Source organism: Notechis scutatus, chromosome 10, assembly GCF_049901735.1.
Source record: "Notechis scutatus isolate UNSWTSFEM ecotype Mainland chromosome 10, rNotScu1.2, whole genome shotgun sequence".
In the NCBI taxonomy this organism is placed as follows: domain Eukaryota; kingdom Metazoa; phylum Chordata; class Lepidosauria; order Squamata; family Elapidae; genus Notechis; species Notechis scutatus.
This window is the reverse complement of record NC_142018.1, coordinates 1,108,992-1,133,057: the sequence shown is the minus strand read 5'-3', so window position 1 is coordinate 1,133,057 and position 24,066 is coordinate 1,108,992. Positions and strand designations below refer to the sequence as shown.

The window sequence follows — 24,066 nt, the reverse complement described above, 5'->3', positions numbered from 1 at the left end:
CATCAATCCATCCAATCATTCATCCTTTGATCATTCTGAAAATCCTAAGATGTATGAATGTTGCAAATCTGGTGCAAACCTTCTAGTGTTTAAAACATATCTATACTCATCAGTCTTTCAACTAACATATTTGATCTTCTCCAAGAAGTCAAGATCTTAATTTGATCAGAACAAAATTGCTGCAAGTGATTTTCCCAACCAAGGAAGAATGCCATCAATGTTCTCCTCAACCCCTTTGGAAGCTATGCCAGAATGACTGTATCAACAGCTCTGGATTTTTGGTTGAGGGAAGATGCTCTGTTTAAAGATCCCAGCATGAAATTGATCCTGTATATAATAATTAAAATAGCAGTAGAGAGAATAATATACATTTACTTTACCGTCTTATTTCGTATGGCTTCCAAAAATTGTCCCTCTTAGGTCTCTCTGTCTGATCTGTAATTTGTGGTTTATTTATGAAAATAAGCAGTTGATGGACTATTAAAAAGGGTGGTCTTAAACTTCTGCCAAAGATTCTCCCAAAGACTGAATCAAAGACTTGTTTGAAATCCATAGATGCTGCAAATGGGGCTAATTCTGATTTATGCATATATTTCTTTACCAAAGTTTGAACACTGGCCCAGTGTCAAGCATCCAATACAAAGCCAACCTGTCCATCAGCTATGATGTTATCTACATCCTGGTAAGGTCTAATGCCAAGAATGACACATGGAGATTCTTCCAAGTTGGGCTCTTTATTGTTTCACACCTATAGATAAAATCTTGTCAAACTGAAGACTCTACTGTCTGCATCTACAATATACTCTGGAAACTATTGGAGAGGTGCTGTCTTCATCCTTTTTCTCTCACACATCCGGGCTGAGTTATATTTTACTCCTCTGGAATACACCCCCTCTCTCCTGGAAATCCACCTTATCATTACAATTCCATTACAATCCAACCACTGATTCAACTTGCAGGAGAAATGTCAGATACAAAGCTAAAAATGATTAAGAAAGAAATTATTCTTCCTACTATTCTTAGTGAGTTTTATAATGATTGCAGCCAATCTTTAGAGAGTTGACTTATTCATTTAGTACATTTGTTTGACACCCATCTCCCTGAAAGGCTACTTTGTCAGATTGAGATTGGGGTAGTTTGGTCAACATAGGTGTAAAATGAAACCAATATGAGCACCCAGCAATCAAGAGAAAATGGAATCTCTTATTTTCCCCCAACTTCTTATCTGCTTGATCAACTTAATGCCTCAGCAGTAGACCAGATAGGCAGACAGCCTGTGTCTGTCTCCCAAGAGACAGAATGAATGTTTTTCCTCCCAAACAAAGCCAGCAAAAACCTGTGATCTTGCCAACAAGAGGAGACAGCTCAAGTCCTAGTGCAGATTATCTCTAAAGCCCTGCAGACTCATTAATTCTCACTGCTGTTATTAGTTGTCCCCGGAAATTTTAAAGCATTCTTTTTATCATCTACTTTGGACTTGCCCAATCCTTTTCTATTGGACAACACTCTATTAAGGACATCATTAAGGTTCTCTCTGTTGGCTCAGAATGTGACAACCAGTCTGTTCTTTGTCCTTACGTATTCATGATAAGTGATTTCTTTTTTTTTTTATACTAGTAACTGTTAGTAAATCTAGTTAGTCCTTCTTATCATGACTTTGGTTGGCAGGGATACTAAAAGAATGAATCTGGGAGGGTTGTTCAAAGTTCAGTCTTTCAGCTAAGAACATCTTGTCCACGGATGACCATATGCAAAAAGGCCTTGTTACCATGTCCAGATTTGGCCTCATTACAAATATATTTTGTGGCGGGTGTTTGGACTCAAGAGCTATGGCAGATTGCAGATAGCAGATAGCTAGACAATTCTCAATTGCAAAAAATCTCCAATTATTTAGTACAGGGGTCCCAACCACCGTTCCCCGGACCGGTACCGGTCCGTGGATCATTTTTTACCGGGCCACAAAGCTTGGGCGCCATCATCTTGTTTCGACAGCGCTTCCGGGTTTTCGGTTGCTTCCGGGTTTTTGGTTGGAAAGTGCTTCCGGTTTTTCAGTTGGAAAGCGGCGTTTGGGTGCTCGCGCCTTAGTTTCGTCGAAGGAGGGGGGCGGCTTCGAACAAAGAGCCGTCCCAATGGCGGTGGAGTCTCACGTTACTCAGGTACCGGTCCGTGGAAGAATAAATAATCGTGAAACCGGTCCCTGGTTCGAAAAAGGTTGGGGGCCACTGATTTAGTAGATGACGAGAGATTTCTCTATAGAGAGTAACACAACCTGGGGCTTGGCCTGGGATTCTTTGTTTTAACATCCAGAGATCTGGGTTGCAATTTTTATCTTATATTTTATTTTATTTTGTTGTTTATTTTATTTGCATCCCTCATTATTTTTACAAATAATTCAAAGTGGCAAATCAATCCAACACACCTTCTTCCTCCTTCCCTCCCCATAACAAGAACTCTGGGTTGGGCTGAGAGGGAGGGAGTGGCCCAAGGTCACCCAATCAGCTTTCATGGCTAAGGTGGGATTTGAAGTCATGATGTCCTGCTTTCTAGTCTGGTGCCTTAACCACTAAATCAAACTGGCTCTCTACACATTGCAACAAATGGAGGCTTCTGTACAGGTAGTCCCCAACTTAAACCATGATTGGGACAGGAACTTCCATTGCTAAGTGTTCCCAAAGGTGCTTTTTCAAAAGGCAACTGGACGTTCACAGAACTGAAGAAGCTTTTTATATGAGAAGCAAAATGTCTTCAAGGGAAAATCCAGTTGCCTTTTGAAAAACCACCTGTCAGCTGTGCCTCCATTCAAAACCCAAGAAAGAAAACCTTAGGCTCCATTAAAATAGAAATACTTTATTTTACTGGATTTGAAGTTATAGCAACAAAAGGAAAGCAAGTTCTGAGACAAATAGGCATGGAAATTGCATATTGAAAGTTATCCCAAATTCCCTCCCCCAGGAGTTCAAACTGGACATCCAATCTGAGGTCTGTATAATGCCATGTGGGGTACATCTTCAGGTAGTGCCTCACACAGCTGGTATGCCAAGACGGTTGACCTTGGCCTAGAAAAGATAAGAGTATGCAGTTGCACAATAAGCAGAAAAGCGTCCCATCCTTTTCAGTTTACACATCTTCGCCCTCCAGCACCCTTCCCCCCTCAACACCAAATTACCCTTCCCCCCATTTCCATGGCAGCTGGCAAGAGTCAAGCAGCAAAAGATGTCTGGAAAACTTCTTGGAGGCTGACATTCGGCCCTCCTGCAAAAGAGGTGTAGCCCTGGAAAAGAAAACATAGGAAAGTAACAGGGAAAGAAATATTCCAAATAAGAGCAAATAAGTTACATACAAAATTATATCAAGGTTTATCAGGATATTTAGAGTGAAATGATTGTACAAGTTTAGGGGCCCTGACATTACAGTCATTAACCCATTCCGACTGAGAAGGAGGAAAATGTTTCCAAACAACTAAATACTGGAGGCTTCCCCTCCTGTTTCCAGGAGTCCAGAATTTCCTTAATTTCAAAATGTTGTTTCCCTTCAATTAGGAGGGGAACTGGAGGTGGGGCTGTTTAGGTTGCAGAGGGGAGGTAGGTTCAGGTTTCAGTAACCCTAACATGAAATACAGGGTGGATCCTCTAAGGGTTTGGCAGTTCTAACTGCACAGCGACAGGATTCACAACCTGTACAATTGGGAAAGGACCAACATACTTAGGTCCCAATTTCTTACACTTCTGGGTGGTCTGTAAGTACTTAGTAGACAAGAAGACCTTATCCCCCAGTTGGTAGTTTTTCTGTAGAACTCTCTTCTTGTCTGCCTGCTTCTTATGGGCTTCTTATGAGCATCATCTATGGATAACCAGCCAGGTAAGCTGGAGCTGGGTTATCCACTCTGCCAGCGATGGGATTTGGAGTTTCTCCTGAGGTAGCTCTGGAATGGGTACAAAATCCTGACCAGTAGCTACTTTATTTTTTAAAAAAATAAATTTTATTGATTTTACAATTAAAACAGACCAACAACACATACATAAATGTAAGAGAGAAAAAGAAAAGAAGAAAGGAAGAAAGGAAGAAGAAAATAGAAAGAAAGAGATAGAAAACAATTAAAAACATTTTCATCTTCAACAGTTTGTGAGACCTCCTTTTTATCCTTATTTTATGCCATATACACACTTAATCCTTACATATATCTGTATAGCACTACTACGGTTCTATCCTATCCTCTTTTGCCTTTTAGTGTGAAATCTATCTTTGGTCTATCCATTTGTACCAGCAGTTCCAGCTGTTGTAGTATATTGAAGTGTCTTTATCTTTTAATGCCAAGGTTAATTTGTCCATTTCTGCAAAACTTGAGATTTTTTGAATAATCATCTCCTCTGATGGAACATGAGGCTGTTTCCAACATTGTGCAAAAGCCAATCTGGCCACTGTCAAAATGTGTATTATTATATATTTCACTTTTTTTAGTATTTGTTTATCAAAGATCCCTAATTAGAAAGGACTCTGGTTTGAATTTGATCTGTTCTCTTGTCATTTCCTCCAGCCAATTTCTAATTTTCTGCCAATATTTTTGAGCTTCTGGACAGGACCACCACATATGGAAGAAAGTTCCCTCTTTTTTTTTTTTTTTTTTGCATTTCCAGCAATTCGGACTCATATTGGGGTGCATCTTCACTGATCTCGAAGGAGGAAGGTGCCATCGATAAAACATTTTATAGGCATTTTCTTTGTATGCTACCTATTTTGTAATTTTATTATTTCTACCCCAGACCTTTTCCCATTCTGTTATGGTGATACTATGTCCTATATTCCTACTCCAGGCTATCATGTTCCCTTTTCCAATTTCTTCTTCTAATTCTACTTCTAATAAATAATTATAAAAAAAAATTATATTTTTTTTGCCTGATCCTAATAAAATTTTATCTAATTGCTGGAATTTATTGTTAATTCCAAATTCTTTCTTGTCCTGTTTACATGTACTTTGAATTTGAAGATATGCCCACTGATCAGTTTTTAATCCCCGATCTTGAAGTTATTGCCACAATTTCAGATTTCCTTGCATATCCAATAGGTCCTTATATTTAATCATTTTAGTAATATCCAGATTATTGGGTGAATCATCGCCTCCATTGTTGAGATCCAAATTGGTATTTTTAAATAGTGTTTTTTCCGTATTTTCTTCCAATTAGTCAATAATGAATCTCTGATTAGGTGTCTGTGAAAATATTTCTGGCTAGTTTTCCCAACATCCCATAAAAAAGCATACCACCCCCTCTGCAAGTCATGGCCTTCTAAGAATAATATTCTCTTATTGGTTAAATTCACCCATTCCTTCAACCATACTAAAGAGGCTGCACTATAATACAACTCCCAATTTGGAAGTGCCAGCCCTCCCCTGCTCTTCATATCCTGCATTGCCTTTAAGTTTATTCTAGGTTTTTTCCCTTGCCAGATGAATTTTACAGTTATTTTATTAATTTCTTCCAAAAAAAATTTGTGTACTTTGATTGGGATCGTCTGAAGTATATAGAGGAATTTTGGAAGAATATTCATTTTAATAGCAGCGATCCTGCCTAATAATGAAAGATGCAGCTTGCCCCATGTTTCTAAATCCTTCTTTACCTGTTGCATCAATTTATAATTATTTTCCTTAAGTGTCTTACAATGTGCTGTCAACCATATTCCTAAGTATTTAACTTTCTTTATCACTTGTATTCCCATAACTTCTTCTAGTTCTAATTTCTGTTTTTCTGTTAAATTTTTGGTCATTAATTTTGTTTTCTTCCTATTAATTTTTAGTCCTGCTACTGCTCCAAATTGTTCTAATTCATTCATCAATTTTTGTCCTCTTTCTATTGGTTCTTCAATGAAAAAAATCATATCATCCCCAAACGCTTGCAACTTATATTCTTCTTTCTTAATCTTTAATCCTTTTATGTCTGGGTTCTGTCTAATTCGCGTTAATAATGCTTCTAGTGATAACATGAAGAGCAGGGGTGAGAGTGGGCAGCCCTGTCTGACTCCTTTTTCTATTTTTATTGGGCGGGTATATTCCCTGTTTATTATAATATTAGCCTGTTGTGTATCATAAATGGTTGTTATAATATTTTCAAATTTGGTGCCTAAATTCATATTATAATTTTTTTGGATTAAAAATTGCCAATTTAAATTATCGAAGGCCTTCTCTGCATCTAAAAACATAAGTGCAATTTGTTTTTCGGGGTGGGCTTCGTAAAATTCTAAAACATCTAATACTATTCTTAAGTTATTCCTGATTTGTCTGGTCGGGAGAAATCCATTTTGGTCTTCATGCATATGCTCATTTAACATTCTTTTTAGTCTACTTGCTATAATAGAAGTAAATATTTTGTAATCAGTATTTAACAATGAAATCGGCCTATAATTTTGTATATATCTGTGAGGCGATGAGGGGGAGCATGGCTAAAGCCTTCTCGCTAAAAGCCTCCCTGAGGTCCCAATATTCTTTTGGAATTTTCTCCTCCCCTGCAATGTGTTCACTTGCCACTGATGCCCACTCCTTGGGCCTTACTAGGGTTTATTCCCTGCCTCCTGTAGTTGGATGGAGTGAATGTGCAGCAAACCCTTCCTCCAGTCCACCTGGGGGTTCCATTTCCAGAGCCAGGGTAATCCGAGTAAGGGGGGCACTCCATCCCGGGGGGCATGATAAAATACAAAGTCTCTTGGTATTTCCCCATCAACATTTCCACTGGCTCCATTACAAAATAAGCCATGCCACCCCTAGCCACCAATCCATCTAGTTGGCAAAATGCTATGGAAGTTTTCAAAGTTCTTAGTCTCAACCCCAGTTTATACACGACCTCTGGGCTAATTATGCATCTAGTACACCCAGAGTCCAGCAGAGGCAACATCTTTCCCTGGGTGTCAGATGAAGACACCCTTAATGCCACTGGGATGGTCATGAGGTCCATTTGTTGACTTACCAGAGGGTAGATTGGAATCGGACTCGCTCTCACCTGAAGGGATTGGAGTTCCCAACTCCTCCTTTCCTGGAGGAGCAAATTCAATGACTTCCATGGCCTTCAGGGCTGCTTCACGCTGCTTGGCTGGAGGTTTTTTTTACTTTCTTCCCTCCAGCTAACGTTCCTTTGACATCCAGTTTAGTATAGCAATCTGCAGCTCGGTGACCCTTCTTCGCACATTGGAAGCACACTGTGAATTTGGATTTCATAGCTGACCCACTCTTTTGAACTTTAGGAGCCTCTTGGGAAGTGGTAGGTGAACGCTTACTCCAGTTGGGGTCATGCCTGCATCTGTTTCTTATCCCAAGTTCCCTCCCCCAGGAGTTCAAACTGGACATCCAATATGAGGTCTGTATAATGTCATGTGGGGTACATCTTCAGGTAGTGTCTCACACAGCTGGTATGCCAAGACAGTTGACCTTGGCCTAGAAAAGATAAGTGTATGCAGTTGCACAATAAGCAGGAAAGTGTCCCATCCTTTTCAGTTCACACATCTTTGCCCTCCAGCACCCTTCTTCCTCTCAACACCAAATTACCCCTCTCCCCATTTCCATGGCAGCTGGCAAGAATCAAGCAGCAAAAGATGTCAGGAAAACTTCTTGGAAGCTGACACCACCTTTGGGACAACTATGACCTGAATGACAGAATCTCCAAAGACATCACTAAGTGGTGGTTTTATTTTTGGACTTTTTTTCCCCCCAAAGTTTTTATTTTTTAAAACAAACATACGAACAAAACATAAAAACATAAAGCCCTCTTTCAATTATATACATACAGTGTGTCAGTTGGTTACAATCTTTTGTGCTATCCTTTTTTTACCATTACTCACAAGTTATATAAATTCTCACCTTATCGATCTAGCTTGTGCTTATATAATATCAATGATTAAACATTCATTTGACTATTTTTCCATCATTTTATACGAGATATTCTAATTTTCATTATGATTTAATCTTATACATTCATCCAATGGTTATATATTTTATATTGTATTCTTTATCAGTCTATTAACTTTTATTGTAAGGCTTACTAATCTATTTCTTTACTATGTCTTCTTATCTAACCATTGATAAAAAAAATCCCATATCATATAAAATTGTTTATCCTCTTGTTCTCTAATTTCAAATGTCAATTTACTCATTTCGGCACAGTCCATGATTTTCTTAATAATTTCCTCCTGCATAGGTATTTTTTCATTTTTCCAATTCTTAGCAAATACAATTCTAGCTGCTGTTAAAACATTTACAATCAAATATTTCAATTCTTTACAATATATTTCCGGTATAATTCCCAATAAAAATATCTCAGGTTTAAAGTCTATGTGTTGTTTTATCATTTTTTCCAACCATGTGTGGATTATAGTCTAATATCTTTTTGCATCCAAGCATGTCCACCACATGTGGTAATATGAACCAGGTGTCTGATGACATTTCCAACATTTATCTGATTTATTCTTGAACATCCTGGGAATTTTCGTCGGGGGTAAGTGCCACCTGTAAAACATCTTATACAAATTTTCTTTATATGCAGTTGACATTGTCATTGTATAATTTTGAGACCACAATTTTTGCCATTTATATAAATCAATCCCATATCCAAATTTTTCCCCCATGCAATCATTGTTTCTTTTACTTGTTCTTCGTCTAATTTAAACTCTAGCAAGTGTCCATAAAGTTTTTTTTATTACTTTTTCATCAGTACCTGTCAAAATTTTATCTAAATCAGTCAACTTATCATAGATACCTTCTGTTTTAACATCTTTATCAAATCTAGATTGTATTTGCAAATATAAAAACCGATTCATTTTTACACCTTGTTCATCCAACGCTTGCATAGATTTAAGTTCATCCTTTTCGTTCAATATCTCACCATATCTAACTGTTTGTTCCTTTTTATATATTATTGGACAGGAAAAAGCTTCAATAATAGATAACCATAGCGGAATTTTTAAATAATATTGCTTTTTTATCTTCTCCCAGTTTGGAAACAATGCTTCTCGAATATGTCTTCTAAAATACCCCTGCATTTTAGTTCCCTTATACCAGAGGAAGGCATGCCACCCTAACAGCAAGTCATGTCCTTCTAAATTCAAAAGTCTAGTATTCCTTAATGTTATCCACTCCTTTACCCACATCAGACTTGTCGCTTGGTAGTATAATTCCCAATTGGGCAAAGCAAATCCTCCTCTTATTCTTGCATCTTGTAACAATTTAAGTTTTATTCTCACTTTCTTCCCCTGCCAAATGTATTTTAGCACCATTTTGTTTAAATCTTCAAAAAATTCTTTCCCTAATCTGATTGGAATTGTCTGGAATAAGTATAAGATTCTGGGCAATACATTCATCTTAATTGTAGATATTCTCCCAATCAGTGATAATTGTAAATTTTCCCATTTCCTTAAGTGTGCTACATCTTGGTGTTATATGCATCCCTAAATACTTAACCTTGTTTGTGACCTGGATCCCCAAAACTTCCTCCAATTCTTTCTTTCGTCTTACGAACGTGTTCTTTACTAAAATCTTTGTTTTATCTTTATTTATTTTCAAACCTGCTACTTTCCCATACTCTTCTATCTTTTCTATCAGTTTAGGTCCAGACTCCAATGGATCCTCTAATATAAATACCAGGTCATCTGCAAAAGCTTGTAATTTATACTCTTCTTTTTTAATTTTCATTCCTTTTATTTCTTTTTCTTCTCTGATGTTCCTATTCAGCACTTCCAGTGTTAACACAAACAACAGAGGCAACAGTGGACAGCCTTGTCTGGTCCCTTTTCTTATATCTATAAAGTCTGTTAACTCTCCATTTATCATAACCTTTGCAGTTTCTTTATGATATATCGTTTTGACGGTTTGAGTAAATTTTTTACCAAAGCCCATTTGGTTCAATTGTAACAGCATAAAACGCCAATTCACATTATCAAAGGCTTTTGGTGCATCTATAAACATCAGAGCCATTTGTTTTTCAGGATGTGCCTCATAGTATTCCAGTGTATCTAAAATTATTCTCATATTATCTTTAATCTGTCTCTTCGGCAGAAATACATTTTGATCAGGATGAATAAAATTGTTTAAGTATCTTTTCAGTCTTTCTGCCAGAATTGAAGCAAAAATTTTATAATCTGAATTTAATAGTGATATAGGTCTGTAATTTTTAACTTGCTGTGGGTCTGTGTCCTCCTTCAGTACAAGTGTGATATATGCTTCTGACCATGTTTCGGGTATTCTCTCCTTTGTCATAACTTCATTCATAACTTCTAATAAGTGAAGATTCAATGTTTCCTGGAATGTCTTATAAAATTCCACTGGGAAACCGTCCGGACCTGGTGCTTTCCCAATGTTTTGCTTTTTTAAAGCTTCTGTTAATTCCATCATTGTTATATTAATTTCTAACATTGTTTCAATATCTTTGGGTATCTGGGGCAAATTTGCTTCCTGTAAGTATTGTTGAATTCTTTCTTCCTGAACATTCTCTTGATGGTACAGTTTTCCATAGTAACCTTGAATAATTTTTTTCTTCTCCACATTTCCATAGCATACATGTCCTTGTTCGTTTATCAATTGATTTATTCTTCTCGAGTCTCTTTCCTTTCTCAGTTTATATGCTAGCCATCTGCCTGGTTTATTTGCATCTTCAAAATAGTTCTGCTTAGCATTTCTAATTTTTTGTGCTATTTCTTCTTTTTCCATTTAATGTCTTTTTCCATTTAATGTCCTTTTTTTGTGGAAATTTCTGTAGTTCTTCCAACTTCTTGTAGTCATCTTCCAATATTTTAAAGATTTTTTTCTGTTTTATATTTCTTTTCCTTGTATAGTCCATTATCAAATCTCTTGTATAAGCCTTCATCGTGTCCCAGAGGTTCTGTAATGATGTATCCTCTTTTGTATTTTCTTTAAAGAAAAAAGTCAATTCTCTCTCAATTTTCTGTTTAAAGTCTTTTTCCTTTAATATCGTATTATTTAAAGTCCATCTAGATCTTTTTTTGCCATGGTAAATAGATGAATCACAGGATCATTAAGTGTATGTGACTCTCCCATTGACTTTGCTTGTTGGAAGTTCCTTGGGCAGTCCCATGACTCTGGGGCACTACAAATGCTGATTGCCAAGTACCCAAATTTTGGTTACATTACCTTGGAGATGCTATGACAGCCGTAAGTGCAAGGATCAAGTTCAAGTCATTTTCTTCAGTGTGATTATAATTTCAAACAACCATTAAATGAATGGCCATAAGTTGAGGACCACTTGTACTTGGCTTTCATAAATTTGGACTGGCAGACTATCCAGAGGAATATCTTCATTATTACATTAAGGATGCTGCCAAATCATTCTGAGACAACTTGGGGATTGTAATCTCAGCACACTAGAGGGCACCAACTGGTGGACATTGGTTAATTAATATTTGTAAATGGGCAGAAATGATGCAGTAGATGACGCAAAAGGGGAGAAGCATGGACAGGCATCTCCTTTATAAAAATATATATTTCCCATTTCTAGAAGAGTTTGCATATGGATAGCAGAACACACTTCTCAAATGCACACTTTTCTTTCCTCTCTCCCTCTTCCTCGATTTTTGCAGTGCTGGTAATAGGAAGAGAGATTCTCTCATCATGTAATGTTCTTTGACTGATATCTGGAATGGATTTTGCTGCAGACACTAGAAGGTAGAAAATAGCTCTGCTGCCAAAAGATATCTTTAGAAAGCAGCTGCATTTTGATATTAGTTTTCCTTCCTTCTCTTACGAGTTTCGCTTCTTTGCCAGTGTAACAGATGTAGACTCTCTACTACAGACTTCCAGAAGTGTTTTCACATGAGGAAATTGTTCAGAGGCTTCTCTGAATTTGTGTCCTGGTTTTCCAAATGCCAGGCTAAGGGAGAAATCTTACACTGTTCATTCAAGATTCAGAAAGAGTTGAGCATTACCCCCTAGCCAGGAAGATAGCACTTAGCAATAGCAATTAGACTTCTATACTGCTTTACAGTGATTTTCAACCCTTTCTAAGCAATTTACAGAGTCAGCATTTTGCACCCAACAATCTGGGTCCTCACTTCACCGACCTCAGAAGGATGGAAGGTCGATAGAGCCAGTCAGCATTGCCCAGCTGGCAGAGTTAGCATGCAATACTGCATAATATAATACTCTTAAGCTGCAGTTCATTGGTGAGAAAAGTAAGGTCCTAGACTTAGGCAGGAAAAACAAATGCATAGGTACAGAATAGGTGGTATATGGTTCAATAGTAAAGACTGTGAGAGATATCTAGGTGTCCTGGTGGACTTCTGCTTCAGAATGAGCCAGCAGTGTGCTGCAGCTGCTAAAAAAGCCAATGCAGTGATGGATTATGTCAAGAGAGGGATACAGGTAGCCCTATAGTTACGACCACACTCGAGCCCAAAACTTCTGTTGCCAGGTGAAACATTTGTTAAGTGATTTTTGCCCCATTTTATTACTTTTCTTCCCATAGTTGTAAAGGGAATCACTGCAGTTATTAAGTTAGTTACATGGCTGTGAAGTGAATCTGACTTCCCCATTGACTTTGCTTGTCAGAAGGTTGCAAAAAGGCATGACATGACCCCAGGGCACTGCAAAGATCATAAATATGAGTCAGTTGCCAAACATCCGAATTTTTATCATGTGACCATGGGGATGCTGTAATGGTTGTAAGTGTGAAAAACTGTCATAAGTCTCTTTTTTTCCTATGCTGTTGTGACTTTGAACAGTCACTAAATGGTCTATTGTAAGTCAAGGACTACCTGTAGTATCAAAATCAGATGAAGTGATACTACTACTGCATACTGCGCTAGTGAGGCCACACTTGGAATACTGCATCCAATTATAGTCACCATAATACAAAAGAGATGCTGATGCCCTAGAAAAAGTGCAAAGAAGAACAACAAAGATGATAAGGGATCTGGAGGATGGACAGCTAAGGGAGCTGATCAACCTAACAAAGATTAGGGATGACATAATAGCTATCTTCTGATACTTGAGGGGATGTCATGTGGAGGAGGGGTTGACAGGTTCTCCAAAGCAGGGGTTGCCAAACTTTTGGACCTCAGGGACCACCAAACTCATAATTTTAAATCCCAGGGACCACTAACTGGTTCTGTGGGCATGGCCTAATTTGTGGGTGTGGCTTGGTGGTCATGTGACTGGCTGGGCATGGCTTGTATGTAAATATTATAAATATTTATATAAATATTGAATTTTTTAATAAAAAAGAGCAACTTTTACCCAAAATCAGGCAAAGCAGGCAGGCGGATTGAGTTGCTCACAGAATCACAGATTCATTCAGAGATCTATCTATCTGCCATTGGCTAGCTCAATCTGTCACATAAAATTTGTTTGCAAGCAAACTCATAAAATTTGTTAGCAAGCAAACTCATAAAATTAACTCACAACACACCATGTATCTTGAATATTGAATTTTTTATTAAAAAAGAGCAACTTTTACCCAAAAATCAGGCAAAGCAGGCAGGGAGATTGAGTTGCTCACAGAATCATTCAGTGATCTATCTATCTGCCATTGGCTACCTGAGTCTGTCACAAAAAATTTGCTTGCCGTGAGTCTTCACTAAATAATAGAACCTTCAGTCCGAAGGGAGGTTTGGCTGTGCTTAAAAGCAAAGCCGAAGATCTAAAGACTAGCTAGAAAGCAAGAAATCCAACCATATCCTGCTTCCTAGCTAATCTAAATCTCCTGGCACAGCAGAACAGTTGATGGTCAGAAAAAGGAAAAATAGCAATTTAGCAGGCAAGTTTGCCGGGTAAGGAGTGAGTAGGCGGGGAGGGTTCCCACGGGCTATGTGGGCGGCACAGCCTTGTGTTTCTGTGCAGCCTGGATGAATTGCTTTGTGGGGTGCTCTGGGGGTGAGATTTCTCTGTGGCCCACCAAAATTTTCTCATGGCCCACCAGTGGACTGTGGCCCACCGATTGGTGACCGCTGCTCCAAAGTACCAGGAGTTAGGACAAGAAGTAATGAGTGGAAGCTAGTTAAAGAGAGATCCAACTTGGAAACAAGGAGGAATTTCTTGACAGTGAGAATGATTAATTAACAATGATTAATTAATTAATTAATGGAACAACTTGCCTCTCAGAGTTGTAGGTATTCTATCACCAGAAGTTTTCGAGAAAAGATTGAACAAACATTTGTGCAGGATGGAATAAGGTCTGCTGTCTTGGACAGAGGGTTGGACGAGAAGACCTCCAAGGTCTTTGCCAGCCCTATGATTCTACATCAGGGATAAGCTGAGAGCATACAGGAAACTATATTGGCTGGGAAATAGAAAGATGTAGGTCGAAAAACTTTTGGATGTACCAGCGCATGAGAAAGATAAATGATGTATCTGTTCTCTTAGACTCAATCAAATCTATTAAAACAATTATTTATCTTTTGTTTGTTTTTTCAGACTCTTTGAAACTCTTCAGTCTCTCTTCTGGTCGGTGTTTGGTCTGTTGAACCTCTACGTCACGAATGTCAAAGCCAGGCATGAATTCACAGAGTTTGTCGGGGCCACCATGTTTGGCACATACAACGTCATCTCCTTGGTGGTGTTGCTAAACATGCTTATTGCCATGATGAACAACTCCTATCAGCTCATAGCAGTGAGTTAAATGCATTGGTGTCCCTTCCATTTGCCTGTGAATTAGGCATTCAGTTGGATATGTGTGTCTGGAGCTAGCAGAGGTGTCAATTTATGTAGCAAACATGCAACTCATTTGCTGTGTGCTCAGGTGGCAGTGGTTGTTAATTCTGCTTAATGATGGTAATACAGCAATCAATTTGTAGCAATTGGCAGAGGATAGGGGAGCAGGACAGGAAATATCCAGACACTCACATAAACACACCTGCACATACACACACACACACACACACAGAGAGAGAGAGTATGTGTGTTCTTTTGTATTTAGAGAAATATTTAATTGCCTTAGCATAATAAACCATATACAATCTAAGAAAGAATAATACTTTTAATTCAGGGTTGAAAGGAAAGGTCCTTAGTGCTCTTTGAGTTTGGTGGTTTTCTTGTAGATGTTTCTTTATCCAACTACTAGGTAACATGATCAGTGCTAGAAGGGAGAGAGTTGTGGGGAGGAGGAGAAGGACTGTGAGGTCCTTGATGCTTTCTGAGCTCGGTTGTTTCTTGCAGATGTTTCTGCAAGATGTTACCTAAACTAGCTAGCATCATCAGTGCTAGAAGGGAGAGGGGTTTCTGGAGAGAAGGAGAAGGAGAAAAACTGTGGGGTCTTGGTGCCCTCTGAGCTTGGTTGTTTTCTTGCAGATATTTCATTACCCAAACTCGGCAATGTCATCAATGCAAGTTGCAAAAAAACAAACAAGCTCCGAGAACACTAAGGACCCCTCATATACAATTCTCTTTAGGTACTCTTCAACTTATGACCACAATTGCAACCAGAATTTCCATTGCTAAGCTAGGAGGTTATTAAGTGAGTCTCATCCAATTTTATGAATTTTTACCATTGTAGTCCTTAAGTGAATCATGAGCTTGTTAAGTAAATCTGTCTTCAGCTGGGAAGGTCACAAATGGCAGTCAAATGGCCCCGGGATGTTGCAATCATCATAAAAACATTCAGATTAACCGAGTTGAAAGGGACTGTGGACTGTAGGTCATCTAGTCCAACCCCCTACCCAAGCAGGAAACCCTACTTGACAAATGGCAGTCCAATCTCTTCTTAAATTCAGAAAATGTTTACATCTTGGGAGCTTGGCATACCAGCCCGAATTTATGGTTATTTGCAGTGTTCCAAATTGCCTGACTATGATGTATTATGTTTTTGGGCACAAACCATCATTTCCTTCTGATTTCTGGCAGGAAACGCCAATTGCATTAACAATTCACTTAGCAATTGCAAATTCGCTTAATGGCCATAATGACTCATTTAATGACTGGCAAAAGATGTTGTAAAATCAGGTTGGTCACATGATAATCCATTTAATAACCAGCACAATTTACAACTGTAATTCCAGTCTCAATTATGGTCATAAATCATAAACTACCTGTATTGCATTGTAAGGATTGCTGAGATTGATAGAAGCATTTACTGTGCAGGAAAATGTTCTCTAAAAATCTGTTTTAGCTATATTTCATTTCTAGTCTATGGTAACAAATAGGACTTTGATTCCATCAGATTGTGGAATGGAGAGAAGAGAGGAAACAGCATTATTCCATCATCCCTGTCTTTCTTAGCAACAGAAATTTTGGGCTCAGTTGTGGTCCAAAGTTGAGGACTGCCTGTATGTTATAGTCTGCATTAACTTGCATTTTGAAATCTTCTAAATCAGTGCATCTGACTAAGAGAGGCAGAAACTCACCAATTCAGTGCAAAATGTCAACAGACTTTTGCTTAAAACATCCGTGGAGATTAATCTCAGGAAATATTGTTTTCCCTGAACACTTGCTCAGGAGGGCTTTCTGCTTGGATAGATATCTAGCTATCATTCAAAAAGCCAGAAAAATATCTGGGGCTTGTGAATGCAGATGGAATATGCCATCAAGAGTAAAATGGGCAGCTGATCTATCTCCATGAGGCCAAAGATCAGCAGTGCTTATCAATGGCTTGAAGCTACCATGTTGGTCATGATACTGACCTTACCTTGCCAATTTTCCCTTTGTCGTTACTTGAGCAATTTTACAATGACAGTGGCCTTCTGGAGGTGTCTGTTGGCCATTTGGGGGAAGAAGAGATGAGCCTGCCATGGTGTCTGCAAATCAGTGAGCTAGGTTTTTAAATGCCCAATTCTTATAGTAAAAGGATGCTTAGTCTTGTGCACACAGGGTATGCCTTCCTATAATTTGTGCTCAGTTTAATTTAAATTACTTGACGTATACTGCAATAAGTCAATTGTAGAGAAAGTGGTAACCACCAATTTTTAATTTTTAACAAGGGAGTTAGATTCATGGAGGGCCATGCTAAGCATAGCTTACTAGTCTTGATGGATTTATGCTTCTTCCAGATCAGAAGTAGCATCATCTGAATACCAATTGTTTGTAGGGTGGCAACAGAAGAGGGATCCCATTCTTTTGTCATGGTTTCTGAGCTTTCTGAAGGCATATGATAGGGGACCTAGATAAGCAATTAATATACTAAAAAAGCCACTAAATGGATCAATTACTTGGAATCCCTCTTCTGAAAAGGACTTGGGATTGCCCATAAGCATTCCAAATAGCAGTTTCCCATGAGGAGACCACAACATAGTGGACTTCAGTGAATTTAGAGTTTTGGGATCCAAAAAAGGGCCATCTGTGGTAAGATGGGCAGCCAATGAAATTTGATAAATGACTTCCGGTTTGCAACCTTTCGGCGGCGGCAGGGATTCACGACCGTGCGATCCCTGCTGCGTTCACCGTCAAGGTTCCCCCGATCCATTTGGATCTGGGGATATAGCTGCCCCGCAGAGGCAGCTGAAAACAGGGGGATCTGGCAAGGGGCTTGGGGGTGTCGTAAGCCCCTCCCCAGCCGGCTAAACCCCTTTTTCCGAGGTGGAGGAACGGCGGTCAGCAATGGCCGCCACGAAGAAAGCTGCAGCCGGACAAGCAGGTGCAGGAGGGAGGAAGCTGAAAGAAAAGTGAAAGTTGATTCTAACCGGGACAAGACGGGAGAAAGTGACCTGGAATCTTAAAGGCTGCTAAGTATATATTGTTCCCTGTGAGAGTTTTAAGCTGCGAATATTCTAAAGGGGAAAGTTTTTTCTTTGTTCTACTCTCCTTCCTAAAGTGACAGCGGGGGAAAAAAAAAACCTTTTTGGCTGTGAGTGGGAAGGGAGAGTGAAAAAAAGAATTAGAGCAAAATTTGAAAATAAGGAGAAGATTGCCTAGAATTACAAAGAGTTTAAAAACTTCCAAAAAATATATTTGAAAAGGATTTGTGATTACTTTAACCCCAGAAAGAGAAAGTGAAGAAGAAGAAGGTATCTAAAAGAAATAGTCTGTTTGGATTGTTTGGTGACTTTGGAACCTTTGGAAATTACTTCTGATTAAATCATCTGGGTGGTTGTTTGGAAAAACTTTTTCTCTACACAATGGCATCATCTATGGATGAATTGGAACTTATATATCAAAAATTTGAAAGAGAAAAACAAGGAGGGGAAGATGGTCTTGGCACTATTTTTCAATACTTAGAAATGGCGGTTTATATTTATGTGAAGCAGAATGAGGATGATGGGGACAAAGAAGAAGGAGAAGCCATCTTTGATGAACAAATGACTTTGATTGGAGAAGAGAAAAAGCAAGAGAAAAAGGGAAAAAGGTCTTTAAGATCTGGAAAAATAGCCCAAAAAGAGAAGAATAAGGTGAAAAGGGGACATTATGTTAAGAAACAACAGAAAGGGGGAAAGCAGAATAAAAGGGAGGTGGAGAGACAAGGGCTTAAAGAGGACAAGGAGGAGAAGAAACAAGAAAGAAAGGAAGGGATGAGAAGTCCTAATGGTGGGGAGCAAGATGTTAAGAAGCAAATTTTTTTTAGAGATAATGGATAAGCTTTATGGTTAAAGGGATTCTAGAAAGGTACATAAGACTGCATTTTTATACTTGTATTTAGAAGTAAACATAGAAAATTAGAAACAATATGTAACCTAAAATGTGATAAAATACTTAACATAAATTAGTGAAATTTTGGTTAAGAAAAGGGAGTACTGTAACGAAACATGATTCAAGAATGTGATGTGGGGGGGTAATAATCTTTGAAAAGCATAAGTGTTCCCACAAAAGCATGATATTTAATTGAAATGGATAAAATGTTTAAGATATAAATGATTGTTAATATTAATGATTAGAATATGGTATACTAGCGAAATTTTTTGTGAAATGAGAATTGAAGTAGAAGAAGGAGGTACTTTTTAATGAAATAATGAGCTATAATATATGATGAGGGATATAATATATAACTATGGAAAATAGGGCTCCCATAAAAGTATGTGATTTAATTGAAAAGTAATGAGTTATGTTTAAGATATGAATGAATATTAATACTAATGAATAGATTTGTATTATTTTTGATAATATAGTATAATTTTAGAATGTACCAGACAGAATCCCAATATATGTCATGTGTTTTATATTAAGTATTATAAATGTAGGGGAAAGAGATAAAGGCATCATACTCCATATAGTGTACAGGAGAAGTTTTTTCTTTTTTTTAAAAAGGAAAATAAAGGGCTGGCTGGAATAGAACAGACAAAGAATAATAAATATTATGATATGAATTGAGAGGAGATAAATAAAATAAAATAAAATTGAGAAAATTTAAAGGAGAGGAGAAGACATATAGAAAACTGAAAATGTTAATAAGATATGAAATGGTATGTAAAATGAATATGAATTTGAATTTGTGTCTGTACCAAGAGTTTTAACCCGGGACTAAGCAACTTTCAGATAAGAGATTTTTTATGCTTTTATGTTTTGTTTTATGTGTATCTATGTATTGTTTGTCTTGAAAATAAAACTTGTTTAAAAAAAAAAAGAAATTTGATAAATAAATAAAACTTTGCCCAGTGCCACAGTTTGGCACTTTTCAGAAGGACATTATTGGTTCACATAGTTCTTTTTTAAATCACTTCTGGAAATTGCTTGTTAATTGATTTTTGAACATTCAAAAGTTTCATTACACTAGGTGATTCCCCTTTAATCGTCATCAAAAGACATTTCATATAGGTTTAAGGACTTTTTAAAAAAAATATCTTAGAATAAACAGTGAAAGGGTGATTAGAATGTTGATTTTGGAAGGCTATAAAGGATTAAAGGACCAGACAGATTTGGTATAAGAATTTGAAATTAATTATAAGAATCTTTTCTGTGGGGAAATGTTGTTTGGAATATATTAAGAGTCTGAAATTAAGTACAAGAAACCTTCCCATGGGAAAATGCTGTTGATTGGGGGTGGGCATGATAAAAGGGGATTTTGAAGTAAAGGAAACCAGTAAGAACTAAACAATCATAATTAAGGGAGAAGACCCATTAATATACAGTGGAACATACTTTAATTCAAGGATATTTGAAAAAATGTACTCAGAAGTTACTATTAAGATTGTCTGCTATTATAAAACTGGATTTAAAAGAGGTTATATAAGAGAAGTAAGCTTTACTAAAAAAAAGAATGAGATTGAGGCTGATTTGAACATGAAGCTAAAATGACAGCATTCAAGAATGATGTGGAAAAAAATGTTACATTGGATGAAATCAGCTGATGTTTTAATAATGGAAAGGGATATTCAAATAACAAACCAGAACAATCACTTGACAGATTGCTTATTTTGGATTTATAACAGACTTCTTAAAGTCTTGAAGAATCTTCTGAGGAGAGACAAAGAGAAAATGAAAAGAAATCAAATTCTGGGACATTATTTAAAAGGATTAAAGAGCAAGATTGTTAAAGGCAAAGGGAAGAAATCTAACACTGGTTCATTTGATCAGGAAAAATGTATGTGTTGTTTATCAATAAGAGAATAGGAAGGAGAGATCTTTTGTTGTTGCTGTTGCTCTTTTTAGAAAAGTGAAAAGCTATTGTGTGAAAAGTAAAGGAATATAAAGTTGATTAATGTATGAATGCTGTTACTTATAGTAAATTTGAATGTTTTTTTGCTGATTAGAATTTAATTATGTTTTAAGTATTTATTTATAGAAAAAGTGATGAGATATGGGAAGAAGAGATATTTTGATGTATCGGTAGGAAGGCAGTACATGGTTGAAATAATTTGATTTGTGAAAAAGGGGAAAGTCATTTGTTTATATTTTCTTTGTTCCTTACTATATTTTTCCCTTTTTCTATTCATAATTTTCTGGGCTCTTTTTATTTTTGCTTTGCCTTCCTTTCTATTTTTCTTAGTTTGTATTAGTCTTTTATCTTTATCACTTGAAACTGACTTTCAGGTTTAATCTTTGTAACTGTAACTTTACATTATTATAAAGAGAGGGGGGAGAATTTCACAGAAGTGCTGCTCTTTGAAAAAAACATCAAAAGCAACACAAATGACTGGAAATAAATAAATGTTCTTCCGTCAAGTGAAAGAAGGTTGAAAGGAGAAAACTACCACGAGCATTTTTTTTTAAAATAAAATTTTTATTGATTTTAACAACAAATAAAAACACATAAAACATAAAACATAACATAAGAACATCATCATTCTTCATAAATTTACAGACAGTGTATCAGTTGGTTTACCACTCCTTTTTGTGCATCCATTTCGTAGTCATCATAATAATTATGTTACATAACAACTCATATTATCAATCAACAATTATATATCCTAATATCATTATTAAACAATCATTTGACTATAATTTTACTAATTCATACTTAAGCGAGATAACTATAATTTAGTTAATTTATTTTATAACAAATCGTAAAATCATACCAAATCTATCTTAATAAAATATTCTAAAAATATTAATATATATATATATTCATTGTTTCCTAGGTTTCTAAATATTCTATTATTATATTGTTTTATCTAACCATTGATAAAAAAGATCCCAAACTTCATAAAATTGTTTATCTTCTTGTTCTCTAATTTCAAATGTCAATCTACTCATTTCAGCACATTCCAGTATTTTATTAATAATTTCTTCCTCTAATGGTATTTTCTCACTCTTCCAATTTTTAGCAAATACAATCCTAGCCGCTGTTAACACATTTACAATCAAATACTTTAAGTTTTTATTGAATGTATCAGGTAAGATTCCCAATAGAAAAATCTCCGGTTTCAAATCTATATGTTCTTTTGTCATTTCTTCCAACCATATGCGAATTCCAGTCCAGTATTTCCTGGCCTCCTCACAAGTCCACCACATATGGTAATATGAGCCAGGGATCTGATGACATTTCCAGCACTTTTCAGATTTGTTCTTGAACATTCTTGCTATTCTTGTCGGGGGAAAATGCCACCTGTAAAACATCTTATACAAATTTTCTTTATATGCTACTGACATTGTCATTTTATAATTTTGAGACCACAATTTTTGCCATTTCTCTAAATCAATCCCATATCCAAAATTCTTCCCCCAAACAATCATTGTTTCTTTGACTTGTTCTTCCTCTAATTTAATTTCCAACAAATAACTATATAGTTTTTTAATCACTTTTTCATCAGAACCTGTCAAAATCCTATCTAGATCAGTCAATTTATCATAAAATCCTTCTGTTTTAGAATCTTTAAGATACCTTGAGTGTATTTGCGCATATGAAAACCAATTCATCTTTATATCTTGTTCTTCTAGCTTTTAAGTTCACCCTTTTCATCCAGTATTTCCCCATATCTAACTGTTTGTTCCTCCTTATAGATTATGGGATAGGAAAAAGCTTCGATAGTTGATAACCAGACTGGTATTTTCAAATAACATTGTTTCTTAATTTTCTCCCAATTCAACCATAACGATTCCCGTATATAATGCCTTCTGAAATAACCCTGCGATTTAGTTCCCTTATACCATAAAAAGGCATGCCAACCCAATAATAAGTCATGTCCTTCCAATGCCAGTAATCTAGACTTTCTTAACGTTATCCATTCTTTAACCCACATTAAATTTGCAGCTTGATAATACAACTCCCAATTAGGAAGGCCAAATCCTCCTCTAGTTCTAGCATCCTGTAAAAGTCTTAGTTTTATTCTCGCTTTCTTACCTTGCCATATATACTTCAACACCATTTTATTTAATTCATCAAAGTAGCCTTTACCAAGCCTAATTGGTATTGTTTGAAACAAATATAAAATTCTGGGTAAAATATTCATTTTAATTGTTGAAATTCTACCTATCAAAGATAATTGTAGGTTTTCCCATTTTTTCAAGTCAGATGCTATCTGCTGTTTAAGTTTAATATAGTTATTCTCTTTCAGTGTAGTACATCTTGACGTCAAAAATATCCCCAAGTATTTAACTTTATTCGTAACTTGAATTTTCAATAGGTCTGCCAACTCTTCTCTTTGCCTTAATAACATATTTTTTGTCAGAATCTTTGTTTTGTCTTTATTTATTTTCAAGCCAGCCATCTCACCATACGTCTCTATCTTTTCCAGTAATTTTAAAGCTGTCTCTAGAGGGTCTTCCAGAATAAAGACCAAATCGTCCGCAAAGGCTTGCAATTTAAATTCCTCCTTTTTAACTTTCATTCCTTTTATATTTGTATCCTCTCTAATATTTCTATTTAACACTTCCAAAGTCAATACAAATAACAAAGGGGATAGTGGACATCCTTGTCTTGTGCCTTTTTTAATGTTGATAGAGTCTGTAAATTCTCCCTCTATCATCACTTTTGCTGTTTGCTTATAGTATATAGCTTCTATTGCTTGAATAAATTTTCTAGCAAAACCCATCTGTTCCAATAATAATAACATAAATCTCCAATTCACATTATCAAATGCCTTTTGAGCATCTAGAAATATCAAAGCCATTTGTTTTTCAGGGTGTGCCTCATAATATTCCAACGTGTCCAAAATTACTCTCATGTTGTCTTTAATTTGTCTCTTTGGTAGAAATCCATTCTGATCAGGATGAATAAAATTATTTAGGTATTTTTTAAGCCTTTCTGCCAAAATTGAAGCAAATATTTTGTAATCTGCATTCAATAAAGAAATAGGTCTATAGTTCTTAATTTGTGATGGGTCAGCCCCTTCTTTTGGGATAAGCGTAATATAAGCTTCTGACTATGTTTTAGGTATTTTCTTATTTATCATAACTTCATTCATAATTTCTAACAATGAAATACTCAACGATTCTTGTAATGTTTTATAAAATTCTGCCGGGAAACCATCTGGTCCTGGTGCTTTCCCGTTATTCTGCCTATTGAGTGCTTCAGTTAATTCCACCATTGTTATAGGGTTTTCTAACATTTTCCCAGTTTCATCAGGTATCTTAGGTAGGTTAGCATTTTGTAAATACTGTTTGATTTTCCCCTCATCAAAATCCTCCTGCTTATATAATTGTGCATAAAAGTCTCGAATAATTCTCTTTTTCTCCTTATTACCATGACAAACTTGACCTTGTTCATCCATTAACTGTAGTATTCTCCTTGATTCTTTCTCTTTTCTCAGTTTGTATGCTAACCATCTACCTGGCCTGTTTGC

At 36.5% G+C, this 24,066-nt stretch overlaps 1 protein-coding gene across 2 annotated transcripts in view; it reads left to right on the top strand.

Moving 5' to 3' along the window:
- The window catches only part of TRPC5 (transient receptor potential cation channel subfamily C member 5), a 307,824-nt gene that overhangs the window by 242,355 nt on the left and 41,403 nt on the right, over positions 1-24,066 (top strand). For both annotated transcript variants that reach the window (XM_087971942.1, XM_026678562.2), the window contains exon 7: positions 14,399-14,594. In XM_087971942.1, coding sequence (XP_087828068.1) covers positions 14,399-14,594 — 196 coding nt within the window. The remainder of the gene's footprint in view (positions 1-14,398; positions 14,595-24,066) is intronic.